At 37.4% G+C, this 14074-nt stretch overlaps 1 protein-coding gene across 2 annotated transcripts in view; it reads right to left on the minus strand.

Annotated features, from left to right (window-relative positions):
- WWC2 (WW and C2 domain containing 2) overlaps positions 1-14074 on the minus strand; it is a 102719-nt gene that overhangs the window by 42341 nt on the left and 46304 nt on the right. For both annotated transcript variants that reach the window (XM_054064816.1, XM_054064815.1), the window contains exons 3-7: positions 10817-11020; positions 9739-9815; positions 5054-5133; positions 1208-1337; positions 434-580 (exon numbers count right to left, since the gene is read on the minus strand). In XM_054064816.1, the coding sequence (XP_053920791.1) occupies positions 434-580; positions 1208-1337; positions 5054-5133; positions 9739-9815; positions 10817-11020 (638 nt within the window). The remainder of the gene's footprint in view (positions 1-433; positions 581-1207; positions 1338-5053; positions 5134-9738; positions 9816-10816; positions 11021-14074) is intronic.

Raw genomic sequence — 14074 nt, forward strand, 5'->3', positions numbered from 1 at the left:
GCAAACATAGCATCAGTGAAACAGGGGTTTAAAATGAATCACTAAACAAGTACTTCCACTAACAGCTTTTTCAGCTGCATGAAATGCCAACTGCACATTTAAATTCTGTGATGCTGTTTCTGAAAATTAAAAAAATCTTCATATTGAATTAACTCTGTAAGGTGAAACGTATCCTATAAACAGATCTGAAAAAAACTGTCAACTTATGCTCATCTTCACTGTACTGGAACTATTCTATTAAGTCAGATTGTCATAAATGCTTCATGTCTGAATCTTGATTTAAAATTAAAGTGGGATTCTAAGTAATTCTCTCAAACATGTATATCACATACACCCATCAGCAACAGTAAACAACCATTTGATTCCAAGTCCATTAACTGCAGCATTGCAATTCAATTTCTCTTTACATTTGACAAAACAGAAGAAAGCTCACCTCACCAGAAATGTCAGTCTGAGACCCTGTATCCAGAGTTTGTCTAGAAAAACACAGCCGGGAGTTTACAGAGCTGGAAATCAAGTCTGCTTCAGATGTCCCAATGGTCTGGTCAAGATTGAATTTCTCTCTCAGCTTTGCAAGACTCTGTCCAGGAGACAGAGAAGGAGGCGGTGTTAAAGCTTCTTTACGCTTTACCATATTTACACCAGTTTACCTTCAGAACAAGTTTACATAAAAGATTCAATTATAAAAATTCTGAGTTTACTTCCTATTAAGTAAATTATCATTTTAATCAAGTAGTTAATAGGTGATATTAGGGGTGACCAACACCTGTGACAAAGTAAAAACTACTTGTGGGTTTGTGCCTCTTAAGTTGTCAACCAATTAAATATTTGGCTGAATTAAAAAAAGATCTGCCTTCAGAAATGGAAAGAGGGCAATTTAGATTTGGAAAACTGTCACTGATTTAGAAAACAGCCATGCATCTAAAAAACACAATCTGAATTTTGTCCACTTAATATTTTAAATTGTGGGTTAGAAGTAACATATGCATTGTACTTTACATACAAGTTCAGAAATCTATATTTTCTGACTGACAAAGTAGCTAGGAATGTCACAGGATTCAGTTTCTGCATCTGCAAATCTATTTTATTACTAGCTTGACTCAAAGAATTTTGAGAATCCCTTAAAAAGTATAAAGTATTCATCATCAGGAAAATGAGTCATGTTAAAACAAATCCGCACAAAACTGACATCAAGCATTCAAAATACCTTCATTAAATCTTGTTTTTCTCTCTCCCCTGAACTTATTGCCTTTCTGATGGACTTTAGTTCACTCAGGATGGCTTTGGCTTCACACAGTTCATACCCGCTATGGCCTCCAGACATTTTTCGGTCAATTCTATGGAAAGAGAGAATATTAACACCAGATACAGAAAATAATACTAATGCCTCTGCTGTTCTGCTTCAAGCAGAAGCATAGAGAACTGAAAGGAAGGAGGGAAGAGATAACGTTTCCTGTAACAGACATGCAAAAGGAAAAAAGGACATTGAAGTCTCCATTAAAATACTTAACCCCTGGCAAAAACGTGACGCTAACACACACACAGTGCCCAGTGAATGGCTCTTGCTGACATAAGGAAATTTAATGCAAAAATACTTCTGTTGAGTTTAAAACTGCTTCAGCTAAACTACTGGGTCCTTACCAGAGGCAGAGACTCCACAATCAATTTTAGTCTTAAAGACATGAGGGGCACAGCACACTAAAGGCTCCTACACATGCTACCAGGAGCACAGCAGTGTTGCTGACACCACGGTCAAAATTTCCATCCCCACCATAATTCTCCGCAGCACAGAAGCAGCTTTTGGGTACACCTTGCATACTACAAATGGTTTGCAATCCTCATAGAATCAGAATTTACTAGTTGTAGTATTCCTCTACACCATGATGTGCGCAGACAGGCAAGCTTCTTGGTACTAATCAGCCTTGCAGAAAAGAAACATAACCAGCTCCTCTCTTGTCTCAGCTTCCTCTTGTTCACAGTAAACCTAGGCATTAACAATCTAGAACAGCTGCTCTGCATAGCCAGTCACCAGGCTTTCTTTATTCACAAAATCTCTGGATAATTAATACCATATGTCACACATCAGACAATTTATTAGATTCCTGGACTATCAACGATTTTCAAATCTGGAACTTGAAAACAACAAAACAAACACCACCCCCACCCCCCCCAAACTTAGAGGTATTTCATTTTAGCATTTCCTTATTTACTTCAGTAAGTGCACTTCGTAAACACACTTCTCTGATCTCTGGTATAACTGAGTATTTCATAGCATCATGGAAACAACTGCAGCTGCACTTCACAAAACTATAAAAGAATGTACTCTATACTAGATTCTTGACTTTTGTGAAAATGGCTGTTGTTTCTAATGTTGGATTTCTGTTTTCATCATCATTCATCATCTTTGCTAGAAGATATTAACCTTGTGAGTGAGGAATGAACAAACATTTTAACGATCGGAAGTGATCCCTAGCATCCCCTGCAAAAACAAACTTACACGAAACACTTGTAACAGCATTTTATTTTACTTACAGTTTTGTGCACAAAGACATCAAGGTTCTAAAGTAGTCTTTAAAGCTGTGAGCAGTTCTATTTTCCTTTCTCCTCAGTTCAGTTTTTGTGCAAACTAGAACTGCATTTGTGTAAGAAAATTACCTGTGTGACTCAGCACTCAGATTCCTATTCAAGGATATATTTGTTTCAGCTTGAAAGTTCCTGAAACTCTTTCATAGGAAGGCACTTACTGTCTGACAACACTAAATTTTTGGTAACTTATCAGGTTCCTAAGGTCAAACAGATACAGGATATACAAACAATAGGGATCACGAATGAACAGTTGGTAATGCACCACATGCTGCCTAGTAATATGATGTGTCACATTCAAATCACAACTGCTTTATTCTGTGTATAATTAAGACGGACAAGAAGGATCTCCAACATACAAGATATTCCATCTTCCTGTTTTGAATTAACGGGATTAGGACTGTTTGAAAGTAGCTGACTGAATTCTAAAAACAAACGTCCATTGTGTTTCTGTGGAATGCTGTTGACAGTTTCTGAAACATGCTTTGGATTCCTATCAAAATGGCTTGTGAGCAAGCTGCTTTAAAACAATACTTCATTGTTGAATTAATATAATAAAACCAGCATGATTGGCTAACCTTTAATCCTGGGACAGCAGCATGAGTTTTTATTACCTTAAGCTTTAGAATCAATATGTCTTTCTTCTAAATTTTGCTTTAAATGAAACCTGATTTATGGTTAAACAAATTCAATCAACTATCTTTTTCTCCCTTCACTCCTCACTGGTCTTTATGTGTTTAAATAAAAATATCTTACATTTCTGTTCCAGTCAAAATGAACGACAGACACTTGACTAGCATCCTCCTAAGGTGCAGAGAGTTTTCAGTTCCCAATTATCTTTAAACTCTTCATACCAGAAGAGTATTTTTATTTTGGTATGTCTTTTGTTACAATTGACCATTTCCTGGACCAGATTTTTTTTCTCCCACTTTAAAAAAAATTCCTACTGTATAGAAATGATCTATTAAAATAAAACCATAGAATATTTTGGGTTGGAAGGGACCTTAAAGATCACCCAGTTCCAACCCCCCCACCATGGGCAGGGCCATCTCCCACTAGATCAGGCTGCCCAAGGCCCCATCCAACCTGGCCTTGAACACCTCCAGGGACGAGGCATCCAAAGCCTCCCTGGGCAATCTGTGCCAGTGCCTCACCACTCCCATGGCAAAGAAATTCTTCCTTATGTCTAGTCTTAATCTGCCCCTCTCCGGTTTATACCCATTGCCTCTAGTCCTATCACTACAAGCCTTTGTAAACAGTCCCCCTCCAGCTTTCTTGTAGCCCCTTTCAGGTACTGAATATAAACAGGCAATAGCCTATGACATGTTTTTGTTAAAAATGGGAACTGAAACCCAATGTCTCATCTCCAAACACAGATGTTCTGTCATCCTTTGCAAATTACTTCTCTACATTCTAGTACTCTGCCTGGAAGATAGGAACCCACTTCCCTTCTCCCACCTTTGTCCACCTTCCCTATATATTCTGCAAGATCTCCAGGAGACAGTTTATTACTTATCTGACAGTTTGACGCCATACACAGGAGGTGCTGAGAAGAAGGATAATTTAATGAAGACAATATTACACTAATGAAGCAATATTGCTTCTGCCACTAGGACTAGTGTAGTAAGAGCACACAGCACAGCATTTTATATGGGTATACGCAGCCTTAATACGTGGGTACACACCAAAATAGAGAAAACAACTAGCAGCAGTAAATTCTTCATTTCAGTAGTAAATTTCACATTACTGAAGAAAACACACTTGCTCATGAGGTTTCTTCTGCAGCAAGTTCTCTGTGGTGACAGCTCCAGCAATGTTTAATATTTCAGGGCCCAACTTTGCAAATCAGGAGCAGCAGGGAGTGCTCAGACTGAAAAATGTTCATTCCCTAATAATCCAACTCGTTAAACACTCAGAATGCTCACCCAGTTCAGCATCAGCCCTTTGGACACCAGGCATGCCAGCAACTGGAACAAAGAAAGTCAGGTCTCTAATCCTCATATTGTGACTCATTTCAAACTCTGCACAGCTGTGCACCATTTATACCTCTGAGAAGATCACCCTCCCTCCTCTCTCTCTCTCTCTCTCTCTCTATCTATCTCAGAGATGGGGAAAGAGGAAAGAAAGACCTAATTAGATTTTCAATTTTTTTAAATGGGACATATGAAGCATGTACGCTAAATTCTTCCTCATGACCCTTCACCACTGCCCTTCTTTCTGCCTCTCTGCAATACAAGCTACCTCATAGAAAAAAAAAATAGGAGGGGGAACAGATTTCTCATGTTAGCACTTGCACAATAGGTATGCCATCTCTACATATTTCCTGCTTCTTAACTACAACAAAAAGAGTTATTAGGTTCTCATTTCCCCCCCTCAATAATTCTCTCACAGAAGATGGATTCAATTCCATGCCAAGAAAATAAATTGAGTGACTGCATTAAGTCAGTTTCAACTATTTTCTTTTACTCACTGTTGCAGTGTTTCAAAGCCCTGTTCCTTGTACAGTAGTTCTTGCTTCATCTGAGAGAGTTCCCTCTTCAGCTTCTTAACCTTGTGTTAAATCAAAGGAAGAGTTAGAAAATTCCTCTTGTTAAATGGCATAACACACAGCTTTGAACAATTAATGTATTCTCTACATCAGATGAAACAAAAAAAAAAAAAGGAGTAAATTGCTCTACTGACACATATTAAAAACAAAAGGATCTGCTCTCTTCCTGATGTCTATGGGCAACATGCTTCAGTATTAAAGGGACACAAGCAGATTAAATCACATTCCTTATTTGTATTGGTACCACACTGTGTTATTAAACCTGAGAGAACTTTAACAAGTCATTTACTTCTCACTTGTTAAGCATGCATTCCAACTGTCCTACAGGGACATGCCTGTTTATTTTTAGGCTTATTATATTTTCACTTTTTCATTCCAGGAAGCTCTCAAGTCATTTTCACTGTAAAAGACAAAGCATGGACTCTTCCTGCCCACCCCATGAACCATCCTTTCTTATAAAGCTTTCTATGCAGACACTGGACCCCTAAATATAAAATTCACATTAATTTAATTCAAAGACGACAATCACCAAACACACTGGGAATGTAAGTACATTGCTCTATTTAATAGAAATGTCTTTGGGAAAATATTCCCCAATTTCCCTAAATTTGCACACTCAATTGCTTTTTAATCTTAATATTGCTGTTTCAGATATAAGCAGACATGAGTACACTACAAAATATGTATGTATCAAGATTAAATTAAAAAAAAAAATCTCCATATGATTTTTATGTCATACTTCACAAACACACTAAAACAAAGTTTCTGGACCACTTACAAAGGAGTGCACTTTTAAAATTAATTTCCAGCATACACAGAGACAGAAATGCCTCCATGAAATATTTCTACCTCTATACATGGCTTGTTTGCACTCTGCCTACTAGCCAGATATTGTTAGGGTTTTTAACTTTCCAACCAGTAAAGTGAAAAAAGGAAAAGACTGCTGGAATTCCCCTGCTTTCACTTACTACTGTGAAATTCGTGCTTATTTTCATGTAGGTCCTTGGGTATTCAAAATTGTTTTTTATAAAAATCAGTAATTTTGACGAATTTAAATGAAATTAATTTGAAAAAGTTTCTAAGACTTTTTTGTATCCATATGTCCTCAGGTTTCCTATTTGGTGCTATTCTTCAAATAAAAATAATAATTAAAAAAAGCTGATATTCTCATCATGCCAGATGACTAAAAGTACAGCGTATCAGCAGCTGCTGTAGCTTTCCCAGAGATTTAAAATGCTTTGTATGTCTAAAATAACCAGTGATTTGCAGGGTTTTTGTATGGGCTTGTGAAGGATACTTAGGCATTCAAGTTTGTAGCTTCTGGCTAATGAATTTTCTGTGACAGAAATAAAATGCTTTCAATCGCTGTTTTCTCCAAAGCAAAATCTGTTCTCTAGATGAAGAGTTAGGTTTAGGCTTTTGGAAATTATCACTAGTTGCTTTACTTGACAGAAAAGTGTTTTTATTTTGACTACACTAAATAGTAAGTTTATCAAGATAAACAGGCAATGCTTCCAAGTAACACATTCAGCACTCCTTAACTATTTCTTCCCTGACTAGTATGAAAACCCCAAGAATAATCTCTCAAGCGTTCTGATCAAGGTTATATAAAATGAACAGATATCACCTCTATGTTCCAGGTAATGTGTGAAATACGAAAGAAGTGCTAACATTTCTGAGAAATGCAGAATGGCTAAACTTTTTTTTAAATCAGAATCATGAATTTCTATTAATAGCAGAAGGCACACTTAATTTCAACTTAGAGGATTGGATCTCTCAGAAACCCTTACATTTTTCCTCAAGATCATCTTCTGAGTGTTCTTTGCTGTAATTCATCATCATTTCATTATCAAGAAATGTGAGTTAGGCACATTATCCTAGAAGGACGTGACCTACATCATAATATACACTGTGTTTACTGCATTAAACTTGCATTGAACTATTTTTGTGCTCCTTGTCTTCTCCTTCAAAACTTTCATATAATTCCTGCTTTTTCACAACTCTTCACTTGTTTTATCCTTCACCTCCTTTCCTACTGCTTCTGCACATCATCTTAAGTTTCCTGACAGGCCTCTCGCTTCCTCCTTCTAACTGCAACTTCAAGAAGGCTCCTGTGCTAACCTCCTTCTAGTTCCCAGCACTCGAGTGCTAATGGAACTGCACCAAAAAAAACCCTCTTCTTATTTAATAAAGACACATCCCCTACTTGCTGCATGTGCATAAAACATACTGTGATCACATATGCTTTGTGTTCTTTGAATTATGTTACTGATTACTAATAAAGATCCCAATGGCTCCACTCAAAGTCCACTGCTGGATCAGATCCTTCAATTTGAGACTTGTGTGAAAGGTCTTTCTTCTCCTACTTATTAGACAGCTGTCTGATTTTATCGTATTTTCTCCACAACCCATTGCACAGAAGGCAATTCACATATCCAAAAGGTCCCACGTGCACGTATTAGGCACAGAATAGAAGGAAAAGGACCAAGACCAATTTAGAACATCCTCAAATGCTGAGTTTCCCCCTCTAGCCACCATTAACCTGATGATACCAGTAAACCTCAGGCAGTGTGAAAGAAACCCATTTAGTACACCTGACTTAATAGTTTTAACAACGTGCAAACTATAACTAGTTGGCTAGCAGCTTACTAATGACTAACTGCGTTTCCCATTAAGTCCATGCACGCACATACCATGAAATGCCAAAAAGTGGAATATTAGCAAGCATCCTCAAACATTCAAATAAGGGAAAACCATGATAACAGTGGTACCTCTCTTGCCACCTTCCATGAAAACCACTTTCAGCCCTAGCATCACAGGGCTCAACTTCTTCTTAAGTAATGGATTTTCATATCCAGTGACTTTGGATGATACACTTTCTGCTGACACAGATGGGCTGCACCTTTCTAAACTCTGCAGACAAGATTCAGGTCACCTATTTTAGGCACATATGCAACTTGGACTCAGCAAAGTCAATAAATCAGGTGTTGGGAACCAGCAGGATATTAGGCTCCTCGACTCCAAGAAACAACAGCGGGGGAAGCACAACCAAAAAAGAATTATTCTGATTAACTCATCTGCCTCTCTCCTCAGTGGGCAAACAAACAAACTGTAGACCTGTAGCCAAGAAGGATTCAGCATTTCTGCATCTTGAGCTGGGAGGTGATCAGAGCTAAATAATGGAAAAAACTGAGCACAGGATTATGCCTGAATTTTCCCCTTTGACTTTTAGCTGACTACACTGAAATCTGGTCATGCATTTTGCTCTTTAACAACACTGTTAATTTCCCAAATATACTAGTTATCCCCTTGCCAAAGGGAACATCTGTTACTACTCCACTCATTTTAGAAAGAAGCTCTTGCTTTCGCTTTTCTTTCTTGTTCCTAACAGGGTCCTTAGTGCTGTTGATTCTCCTAACTAAACTTAAAAAATTTTTTCTCCCACCTCCTCCACTGTTGAAATAAGTTCTCTCACTAACCACCTTTGCTTTTCCTTAAAGGATAAGGGACTAAAAATTGAGGTTAGGTAAGGCTGAACAGGTGCACACAAGCAGTCAGGAGGGCAACATACAGACATCAGTTTTATGGTGTCTTCCATCCCTGATTTATACTGGGTTTTAAAATTTTAAAGAGCTATTCCACAGTTGCTTTCAAACATTAATTGTTCAGACTCCTAATCATAACTCTTACTCCACGTGAAGATGGTTGTTGTTTGAGGCTTCTATGCATGCTGCTCTGTGTGGAAACCAGGAGGGGGCAATGGAAGAGCTGAAGAACTGCTGTTGGTTGTGCTGCTTCTGCTCCCACAGAGTTTGTATTCCAACCCTCACAGAAGGACAATGTTGTGGAGTGCTGTCTTTTTGACCTGCATGGTTTGTGCTGATTTTTTTTCATTACTAACTGTAGAACACCCAGGCTATCCGTAAAGCGTTATACGCCACTGCTTAAATAAATGAACTCTCTATATAGATTTAAAATGTCTTCCACACCACTTCCTCCTTATTCAAGATTAATTCAGTAGAGACTAACCCGTGAATACAAGTTCTTTACATGGAGTCTAGTAGTAACCATATTGAACAGTTGCCCAAATAATGATTTTCTGTTTACTAGCAGTTCCAAAATGAGAACACAAACTTTCATTCTTGATCTGACCTGTTCCATTTTGACAACAGAGTGAAGTTCCAAACCATTATTGAGATATGTTTTTTAAACCAACGGAAATTTGTGAATTTGCAGTTCATGTAGCACTTCTTGCAGAAGAAAAATTGTGTAAAAAACAAATCACCTAGCTGTAGCTCATCTTGTCCTATTACTTTATTTTCACCTAAAGTTTTTTACTCGTTTTTAAAAACAAAAGCAAACAAGTGAAAATAGTTATCAGTTTTATTTAAACCCACATCTAACTAGAATATCTGTCTAAGTTTCCTCAAAATATTTTATTTGAAAGTAACAGAGATAGCTTTAAAAACCTCTGAATGGTATTTAATGAGAATATTAGGAGGTTTCAGTACCAGGGTATAAGCTACCTCTGCTAGTTCAGGCTTTGCATTCTAGAGTTGTAAACTTTGCATACAGAACAGAAATTAATACGAGTTAAGCACTCTCACCCTTAATCTTGTAGTGGAGATTTCAGCCTTCAGAATGTCAGGGTCATACTTAGTGCTTGATGAGGAGCCTGAGAATACTTTTTAAAAAAAAAAACAAAAAAGGAAAATATTTAAGTACTTTCAAATCATTAATTAGCCCCTTCCTTGATGAATCCACATTGATCCAAAACTTTAGCATGCAGAAAAACATATAATATTTATATATATATATATCTATCTCCTTTTATAGAGTAGCCAGCATAGCAGGATGGATGTAATTAATGGAAAAATCAAAACCTTCCCCCTTCTTCCCTACCACTATTGGCATCTCTCCTCCTTTGCCTATCCCAGGATCCTAAAGTAGCACCTCATTCTCCCTGGCTTTCTATCCCTTGCTTTTTGTTCCCGTTCTATCCGAGCCTTCTCGCAGTCACCTCCACCTGGAAGTTTTGTTTTCTAAGGAGACTTCTGGAAAGCAGAATTATGCAGAAGCTTCAGAGGTCTGCCACTCAGTTCTTCCACAGCTGCACACATTACTTTTATCACACCATCTATTAAGAGAGATGTTTGGACAATGACAGGCCTCTGATAGCACTTTACTGCATGCCAATTTCTTGCCCAACATTCTAACATGTATCTCTACTTCATCTCTGATCACTGCACAAAGGCTACAAAATTATTGTACGCTATTGGTATAAAGCTGCAACAAATTCCTTTCTTGGTCTATTGCAGACACCTGTCAACACAGTAGGGTCATTTCAGTATGCAGCCATGAAGTGCAAGAGATCCTATTTACTTTGAACCTAGATTTGGCAGAATTTTGTTCTGACAAACTACATGACAAAATAGATTTCAGAGCAAACCGCTCTAAACCACAGCTCAAAGGAGTTCAATTGTAGCAGAGAGAAGAGGGTTCTCTCCAGCAGAATACCTTTATATATATTTAAAAAAAAAAAAAAAAAAAAAGGTAGAGATGCTATCTCCAAAAAAGCCAGGGTACAAGGTGTTCATAGCAAACCCTGAAAACTCATCCTAAAGAGAAACAGGATCCCCTGCAAGGCACAGATCAAAGTTATATTGTATTCTCTACTGTACTTACAGCTTGTACGAGAGCTTGATTTTTCTTTGTAGGCATCATTCAATCGTATATACTCATCCAGTGCAAGTGCTAGTCTCTGTTCTTTCACCTGGTACAGTTCTTTCTGAGTACTGAGAGCATCCTGGGCTACCATAAGATAATCTTTTAACATTCTCTCTTGTTCTTGCCTCCATTGTTTCCTGGGATCTTCTATTTGTGTTGTTTCTTTATAGGAGAAAAAGAAAGGATTTAAAGAAACCTTTGTTGAAATCTGTTGACAACTAAATTGGTTTTTTTGCCTGTAATCCACAATTATAGAATTGTAAACCATTGCTTGTCTTTGGTTACTAAGGAGATCCTAAATTTTATTTAAGTTTTTCTTTGCCACAATAGCATGTGCAAGAAAGCATTTAAGGGATCAGTTGCAAAATCAGGAATCAGGGTGCAACAGGTAAAAATTCTGATGTAGGTCATTCTCAGATCTTCAACCTTGAATTAATAACATCCTAAAATTCAAGAAAAAACCATTTTTTTTTTTGCATGAGAGTATTCAGAAATAATTGGATCAATAAAGTCTTTCAATGACAGTTTAAAATTGAATGCATTTCTGAACAAAAATGAAAAGTAATCTTAGCCATTACATTTTTCAACCTCTTTCCTCCCCACTTCATTAATTTTTACAGCCATATGTTACTCATGTTTTATAGAAGTTATCTCTCTCCTTTCCCTCTACAAAAACAGTTTTATCTTTTCCCCTCTAACTGAACTAACAGAATGTTAACTCTCCAGACCGCCTCATCTAACGCTATCCCTCTCCCTGCTAGGCATCTGATCCAAGATACAACTTTCTTTCATGGCCAACAGACAGAGCTGCCCTCAGAGAGCACTTCACTCCATTGAAGACAGGTGACCAAGATACAGGAGACCAAACTGCCTTTTTGAGGTGCCTAGTTCTTTCCACTAACTACCCAGCTAAGATAAATGAGTAGACTGGAACAGGCCCTTAATTCACAAAGAGCTTCAGGTCAACCATTTTAACTCCAGAAGCCACACAGAACACAGACTTGCATAAAACATGTAGACAAGAGGATTTGCTACAACATAATGGTATCTATTAAAAAGTGTGTGATGAGATCAACCTAATTGTAGGGTTCAAGATCTTTATCTTTCATGTAAGCATGCAAAGAAGAGTTAAGGCTGAATGTTCAATCTTATAATTAATATTTCCTGACTTACTTCAGCACTTTTTGAAGCTGTAAAATGCATATTCTTCCTTTAAAGCTGTGCTAAGTACAAAAGTATTCTCATAAGGCATATTCACAAAAACTCTGAGAACTAAATGCCAGTGCGCACCACACTGCATCTTCTTTGTAAATTACGTATTATAAATCTACCAAAAAAAAAAAACCACCCAAAAACATTCTGTACCGAAGTATTTAAATAGTAAGTATTTACTTCAGGTTTTCTGCAAAAAAGGAGGAGGAAAGTTCATTCTCTGGGTTAGATTTCTGCCACTTCAGTCTTCTGAATCGCTTTACTGTGAGGACCAATGGCACAGGAGGATGGGAATATGTAGCTAGAGACATGGGGGGAAGAGGAACTACAGCAGAACCAACCTGATTGCTCCAAACCATAGCTGGAGTGCACTCTTGGGGAGAAGGCACTCTTTCATCTCCAGATATGAAAACAGATCTTGTAACAGCAAAAGCTGATAAAGACTGGTTCTGGTTAATAACAATTTCCCATACTGACTACCTACCAGTTTTTCAAAAGCCTTTTTTGGTGCTAATATAGAAATAAATACACACAAACACTGGTGACCTCCTCCAGCATTTACAAACATGACATGTGTTTGTATTCCTACTTGGGAAAGGTATTTCTTAGATGTACACAATGGATACACAGACAGTATAAATCACATAAACCCTAGTGTGTCGCATAAAAGATTAAAGCAGAGCAGCTTTATACACAGCTGGTTTTCCAATAACCCCAACAGGTACACTCTCTCCAAAAAATTAGCTATAGCTAGACACGCACACCTATATCCATGTTTGTAACCACCTGCTCTTTTCCACAAAGATATCAGGCACACAAAGAAGCAAATCAATACCTTTTCTCTCCTAAATGGTCAACACATGTCCCCTATCTGTGGCCACTTATTGCTGTTGTGCTTTAACACACCTCCACATTCACAGTTATTTACACAAGATAAGAAGTGCTGGTTTCCAGAGGTATCCTTTTTTTGTGAAGTAGGATGAAGAGCATGAAGCATGATTCTCATGGGTCAATGATCAAATACGATAAATGCAGTTATGTTCGTTTTTTTCAGAAGAATGTAATGATGTGATTGTGTTTCAAGAGTGCAACCGGCAGCTACCAAATAATCTTACAAGATTGGAAGGTCTCATCTTCGAGCACGTTGTAGGTAATTGCCTTGTAGGTTTTAAGTGAAGATTGCTCAACATGCAGCCAAAATACCAAATGCAGCCTGCAGAGTCCTAAAATGTGGCCTACAGATGCCCTGTCCTTGCAACTGTGAGAGAAGGACAAAGCTCATCAACAGCAGATTATTTTGTATTGCTGACAAATACAATCGAACACTTTCTTTTTGCCTCTCCAAGCTGCACGTGCAAAATACTATGATTGCATGAGCTACTAACATCTTTTATACTGACAGTCGTAAATGATTTAAAGCTGATCCTGCATTTAAAAAATTGCACACTAACTTCAGCATACTAAGGTTTGGATATTTGTAGATTCCTTAACTAGCTGAACTATTCTCAGCCAAGCTTACCTGCATGTATTTTATTCCAGAATGGATGCACACTCAGGAATACATATAATCCGAGAAAATGGAAAGCATCACTAGAATAACTACTCCAGAAATGTTAGTCAACTTCTGCCAAGTAGAGAAGGCTCTGGAGTATTTTTCACTCTATATCTACTTAAACATTACGAAGTGGAAAGCCTAAAAAAAGTGTATAACTTGTTTGGCAAGTTGTTCATATATATACATTATATATATATATATATATATATATATATAAAAACACATGCCTGTGTTGCAGCACCATATGCTTGTTCATCTATAATTTTCAGTTGTCTCAATTTTAATCAGTAGGTTTACCCCACAGAGAAAAAAAGCAAAAAGACAGAACTGCAGATAATGTTTCTAGTACTGTAGTGCTGCATTTTGAAAAGTATGTTCATTTGAGCACATGTTACTTTGCAATAATTTTTTTTTTTTTTAAAAAAAAAAAAACCAGAGTTCTCCTTCAA

Source organism: Cuculus canorus, chromosome 4 (assembly GCF_017976375.1).
Source record: "Cuculus canorus isolate bCucCan1 chromosome 4, bCucCan1.pri, whole genome shotgun sequence".
NCBI lineage: Eukaryota > Metazoa > Chordata > Aves > Cuculiformes > Cuculidae > Cuculus > Cuculus canorus.